Source organism: Charadrius vociferus, unplaced genomic scaffold (assembly GCF_000708025.1).
Source record: "Charadrius vociferus isolate BGI_N301 unplaced genomic scaffold, ASM70802v2 scaffold1086, whole genome shotgun sequence".
Lineage (NCBI taxonomy): Eukaryota > Metazoa > Chordata > Aves > Charadriiformes > Charadriidae > Charadrius > Charadrius vociferus.
In genome coordinates, this window is record NW_009648906.1 from 228029 (window position 1) to 234767 (window position 6739).

Genomic DNA, 6739 nt, shown 5'->3' on the forward strand with positions numbered 1-6739 from the left:
GCCTGGCGCCTTGTCCCGCCGCTGTGCCGCGTCTGGCCCCGCCGGGGTGGGCGGAGGAGAAGGGTGGCTGCAACAACATTGTATTTTGTTCACATCTGGCCAACTGTTCTTGGGATTTCTTATTAAAGGGGTCAGGTTTTCCTCTCTCAAGAATAAAGCAGGCTTTCACTAGACATTCCAGATCAAGGTCACGAAAATGCTAGGCAAGTGGCCCAGCGTGGAGGCAAGGGCAAGGCCACAGCCGCCACCAAAAAGCAGATTCTGCAACACCAGTGACTGCTTCAGGCTCTCCACCCTGGCATCTTTTCCGTATTCCTTTGCTGATTCTGATACATGCTTTCTCCACTGGAGATTTAGTTGCTTGGTGCCCGATCTTTCCTTTGGTTCATTATTAACATCTAACCATTGCCGCTTGCGTGTGCAGGATGGTCCATGTACAAAGCAAACAAACCACTGAACAATCATATCTACTGTTACTTATTCCATTCTTACTTTCCTTCTTGTCAGTTATTAAAAATCTCACCTGAAAACTGGATCTTTGCTCCAGGTCGCCTATTTGCTGTTTACATTTGCTGCAATTCAGAAAGAAAGCTGGGCCATGATCTTGCAGGGAAAAGAAATTATCAGGGGGGTTGAAATTAGTCTCTTGGACTAATTAATGAACATATTAATTGCATATACGTACAGGCAATTGGTGGTTGTTTGTTTTTTTTTTCCACATGCCTGCTAATATAATGCCCTCTGAATGTCTTTTGAGATGAGACATAAATGTTACGGACACTGTTTGGGTGCTTTCCTCCCATCCTACCATCTGAATGGGCAAAATTTGCTAGTAACACAAAATTAAACGGCACTCCTCCAGTATTTGGGTAGGTTTGATAGTTATTTGCATTCCTGAAATATTTAGAAGCTTTTCAGTACTCATATCATTCTTTGGTTGAGTGAGTCTGCTATAATTTGTTCTCTTAAGAATCCGGGATCTATCACAAGAGCTAATATCAGTTCTGCTGAGATGCCCCAAATCTGCAGTTCTGTCTGGATAATTTCAGTTAATCAGACTCAGAGGTGACTTGCCCCACTAAACCAAGCTCAAATTCGAAATACACCATGAACATACATTACACCACAAATCAGAAGAATATCCTTGGGGACAATTTTTTTTTTTGTTTAATACATGAGCAGAATAAAACTGAAAAACAATAGACAAAAAATGTAAAATAACCCATTTGTGGTTCAAAGAACATAATGTAACGTCAAATTGGGTTTATGTTGAGCTCTTTCCTAAGTCAATTTCTATAATTCTACATAGTAGATGTGATATCGCATATATTAAAAAAAAAATCAAGATACATATTAAGGACCAGAGCCAACCTCTACCATAATCAAAAGACTCCCTTAGATTTCACAGATAAATATATTAGATCACTAAATCATCCTGATACAATTTTCATCTTAAACTATTCTAAAAACAAATGATCAACTCGAAGCTGCATTTTCCTTGCTAATTCTCAGCCAAACATCTCCAGACTGTCCAATGTTTGGGAAGTAATTTTGGATATTGCATTCTCAGAATAGTAGATTTTTTTTTAATCTCGTCAGATTATTAAGTATTGTAAAAAAATCAATCAAGCACGCATTTTATGGGCTTATTCAATGAACAGATGAGTCTCTGATGTGTCCAAACAAATAGATAAGTTTTCTTTACTTGAAAACACTTAAGGCATGCTTGGGATGTGACTTTTGGCTATACTTTTCAATGCTGTCTGCTTTGCTCTTTCCAGGAAGCTGCATAATAAAATAGACTGGATTTTTGCCACACCTGGGGTACAAGAAGCCATAAAACCTGAGAGAATCAGAAAATGCCTTAAATTCAATCTGAATTCCTTTAACAGCCCCTTTTCCCCACTGATTGCTGCAAGACTAAAACTGGTCTAGACCTTCCTACCTGGAATTGTTTAGTGTAAAGTAATGATTGTTCTTCCAAATGGATTTCAACACATGTGATGGAAGGAATTTTTCTTTTCTTTTATCTTAACTACTTTGATGGGAAAATTAGCCCCCTGCTGTGAGTTACAACATGGCAGTTAACCATTACAAAAAAAGCAATTTCAGGGTGAGTGAAGTAAATATGCCACTGTTACTGGTTAACAGTTAAATTTCTCTACTTGCTGCTGGTTTTCTTCTAACTGATAAAGGGGAGAACCAAGAATTTACCATCCTCGAGTTAATATTGTTTAACATTCATCTACTGCAACCTGAAATTAAAATTTGTATTAAAAATATGCTTAGGTGTAAAAACCGAAAATGCTGATGACCTTCATACCGTTCTGCAGTCAAGTAGTGATATGTCAGCTATCTGCTATTTTGTGCCAGCTTCTACCATTTTGGTGATTTCAGGCCTAATTTGCAATCACACATCTATGGCATAGGAATAAGTCACTGAATATTTTACTCATGCAGCCATTTCGACACTAGTGCTAGTCCAAAATACTGTTGGTCTTTACCTATGGCCACACTAGTTACAATCACTTTTGTGTATTGCAATAAAATATCCCTTAAGTGGTACCAGAGCACTGCTAGCCTTAAAGCAGCCTAGAACTGGTGGGCAAAATCTTTGTCCAAAACTGGGAGCACATTACGAATCCTTTGAAGAATTGCAATGCCAAATTTTGCCCATAGCTTGACCTTTACATAGCTAATAGCAGGGCCTCTAAAGACTTTATCTTTCAAATTCAGCTGCTAACTATTGCTTCACTTGTGCTGCAGTGGAATCTCGCCATTTTCGTCCTCTTAAGGCAACACCTTCAAGTTCAGCCCCTGAAAAGCAACCATGACTGTCCAGTCCACCTTGGGCTACAGAGCCCAATATTTCACACCAGCCTTTTCAGAATGGAATATGTTATTTTCTACAGTAACGGGAACAAAACAAAACAAAACCAGAGTGTTTCCAATATGGTATAAAGTCAGCATGTTTTCCATCTTGCCTAAGTACACTGCCCGAAAGCTAAGAAAGGCTCAAACACTTCAGCCCATGATAGCAGGCCCTTCATCCATGAGAATCTGCTGCTTCTCGCCTTTCCAGGGCCTGACCTCTTATCCCCACTATTGTTTCAGTTCCTAAGCAATCTCCTATCACATTCTCAACAGTAACGAGACAAGCTGTTGAACCCACTGACACGAGTAAGAAAAAAGCAGAGACACATAATCTCTTTATGATGGAGTAATGTCAGACCTCTCATCTTACTTGAGGTTGATGCGTGAGAACACGTCAGTCAGGTCGTGTGTCAGGATCATGTGATGGACCTAAGGTCACGTAACGAGCACACGTTAGGGAATGTGATGAGAACAGAGCCACGACATAGCATCGAATAGGGTCACTGTTTTCTGCAGCAAAATGCCGTGTGGTCTCTGCCATTTCAGGTTCAGGAAAGATTTTGCAACTTGTTGCAGGACTCTGACAACAAGGCTCAGTGACAGCAAAACATGAGGTCATGAAGACAGGAACATGTCCTAGTGCTGAAGAAAAGACCAACAGAACAGACAGAATGGAAAAGGATAAAGTTTCTAAACACAGAGAACAAAATTCAGCTTGTTCTATTGCACACAGTGCTTTGAATCACACTTAACTATACCTTTGTGCATTTTATCTAAAACCAGCCTAAACAACAGCAGCCACTTTATTCCCAGTTGTAGTTCTGGGCTAATGGGACTGTCTGCATTGACAGTTTAAAGTACATAAATACTGGGTGGTTCAACTCTCTGGCACAGGCACTAACGGGAAGAAACAAAATACTGATGCACTGATGCAGTTGTAAATTTTAATACCCATGTCATAGCAATTTCCCCTACTTATACAATTGCCATATCAGAAAATCCTTAGAATACCAGGATCAATTATTTTCGCTTAGAAAGAAGCATTTGACAATCACAGTTTAAGCTACAGCTTTTGGTGACACAGGCCTTGAAACAGCTGAGATGATAAAAGAGTTACATAAGGAAAAGGCTCTGGCAAACCCTTAGAGGCACGTGAGAAAATGGTTTTCCATGGGAAAACAAATTCCAGGGGGTTATCTTAAGTAGGGAAAAAGTTGAAAAATATATTTCATGTGGTCTTTCTATAGAGTAATAAAAGTGAAGTCATCCTTTCTATGCAAAGATTTCTTAGTGTGTTACTGTAGCTACCTTTGATCAAGGCAGCTGAGATTATCAATTGAATATTCCTAATTCATTCACATAAGAGAAATTATTCCAAATGTGAATGCTATGTTTTTTTAAGTTTTCTATGGAGTCTTTCCTTTTCTGTCTATTCTTATTTAGCTGCACTCATCATCCACTAGACACTCATCTACTGTCTTGAAGCAGGCTTGTGTTTTTTTGTTAATTTTTTGTTTGGGGTTTGTTGTTTGGTTTTTGTTGTAGTTTTTGTTTTTTTTTTTTTCTTTTCTCAACATGAATAAAATGGGGCTCCTGTGAGCATTTCTTTTAGGAGAAGAAACAGGTAACAGGTTCAGGCTCACCTTTTTATATAAACAGGATTGATTAAATGTACAGATCATACACTGGGAGATCATTTCTCTGTAGACAGACATCTACATGCCTTTCTGCCATAATTTTACCAAAAAGTTCTCTGAGCTTTTTTTCAGTAGAGATTTATAAGGACTTCTCTGATGATACCTACAATTTCCTTCTCTTTCTGTGTGTTTTTCTTTGGTGTTCCTTCTTTCTCTTCCACATACCGCAACTGCAATCAGACCATTCCCTCATGTCTGCGCTGACATTCAGCCCGCAGTGGAACTAGTTGCTCATGTAATTCAATCTCACAAATAGCTTGTGTTTTAGATGGCAATTTCATGGCTAAGCAAGCCTGTGCAGGAGGTAGCCTCTCATTTTGGCTGAATTGAGAACAGCCATCATGCCCGTTTGTGTTAATAAGCTTCTTCGACAAACAGCAGATGAGCTTAAGCCATTATTTTTTTGATTAAATACAGCAAACTGCTCCCAAAGCTTGGCGCTGCAAGACAGACAGGATACCTGACATGTGCGTCCAGCTGAAGCAACAAGCAGCTCGTTGGTATTTAGAGCTGCAATAAATAGATGCCAGTTCTAGATCTCCAGTTATCTTTTGTCAGCAGCAGTATAAAATTAGACATTCTATCTGTGCTTCATCACTTGTCCCTAGCTGCCAGTTCACCTCTAAAGACAGAGGTGATACTTGGTTATTGTCTACTCTTCCAGACAATTATGATGATGACTGATAACACAGCTATAATGAGATACAATACTGATACTTACTGATATACTGGCCTATTATATCGTACGTATCAAGGTTCGTATCAGTAGATATTCGGTGTGAAGTTATGTCATCCTATTTCCAACACTTCTGTTGTGTAAGCAGCCAGAATAACAGATGGAGAAAGAAAAACAAATAGATCAACCCAGTATCTTTTCCCTTTTTTTATTGAAGAGTGTGAAATGTCAGCTGTGTGAGACTTACTGCAAATTCATTAAATGTAAATTTCTGGCAGATATTCTTGAGATGCTTCCCTAGCTTTTGCATTCCAAACATGCAGAGTCAACGGAAGCTGCCGTTAAGTTGCCAGCCATGGTGCGTGTTTGTTTCATGCTGTCCTGCAGTATCTTCTGTGCTGTCTGGTATTTCCAAATTTTAAGTATCTCTGACATCCAAGAGTATTAAATTAGTCTTGTACATACTGCCACCTGCTGTGATTATCTGAAACTAGAGCTAAAATACTGCATTTAATTTCAGCTTTTTATCAAGTATAAAGGGGGCCAACATTTGCATTCAGGCATGCTTACCCTGGAACTGAAAACCTTTGATGGCTTCAGTCTACACGTAGGTGCTGTATATAACTACTAAGGAAGTTTTTTATTTCATTACATCCTTGTGAAGTCATTTATCTTCATGCAAACCGTGTGTAAACCATCCTCGTTCTGTACATGTGAATCCACATTGAACAAAGGCTCATCTGTGCGTGTTGATGTGCATACATCCAAACACCCACACAAACGCACAGGTGACGTGGTGTAGGAAAGGAGGAGACAGTGTCTGCTCTCAGGTGACTTCCTTTTAACTTCCAGCTCAGTCCAGAGCAGAATTTGGCCCTGACCTCCATGTCTTCAAAACTCAGACCCGTGTTCAGGGCAGCGCGTTGAGATTTGTGTGCTCCTGTTGGGGCAGCCACACCGTAGGAGTCATTTCGTTAGCAGCATCATCACTTCCTCTTTATTTCCCCGCTAAGTAGTAACGAGTGCTGTAAGTACATCGTGATAACAGATCCTGCTGTGGGGCTTTGAACAGGCTTTGCCTTCGTGCCGGTTTGCATGCTGCAGCAGGACCAACCAAAAGAAGGATACTCCTGCTAGCTGCGGTATCCTTTTGCGTGTGAAAGCGGCAGCTTAAAAATAATATATAATAGCAGAGGCTGGTATGTTACTAATTAAACTTTTAAATCTCAACCAACCAGCTTGTCTCTCTATTTTAGATACACAAGTACAGCAAGGAAATTTAATGGCAAGACCTTTACTGGGGGCAACATTGTACTACGCTTGGAAAAAAAACCCATATTTTAAAAGTAAAAACTCCATCAAGTGGCCGAAGGCGGTGGGGCAAATCCCAGCCATAGCGAGGTCTACCCGCGCTACGGAGCGCTGTGGCAGGCGGGAGCGGGACTGCCCGGCCTTGCGGGGACACCCCCGCGGCTGTCGCCCGGCCCTCACC

General features: G+C 40.3%; 1 protein-coding gene across 1 annotated transcript in view; it reads left to right on the forward strand.

Moving 5' to 3' along the window:
• Positions 1-5809: 5809 nt before the first annotated feature.
• Positions 5810-6739, forward strand: part of MRS2 (MRS2 magnesium transporter) — a 12584-nt gene continuing 11654 nt past the window's right edge. Inside the window, exon 1 of the mRNA XM_009887224.1 lies at positions 5810-5854. Within this exon, the coding sequence (XP_009885526.1) occupies positions 5810-5854 (45 nt within the window). The remainder of the gene's footprint in view (positions 5855-6739) is intronic.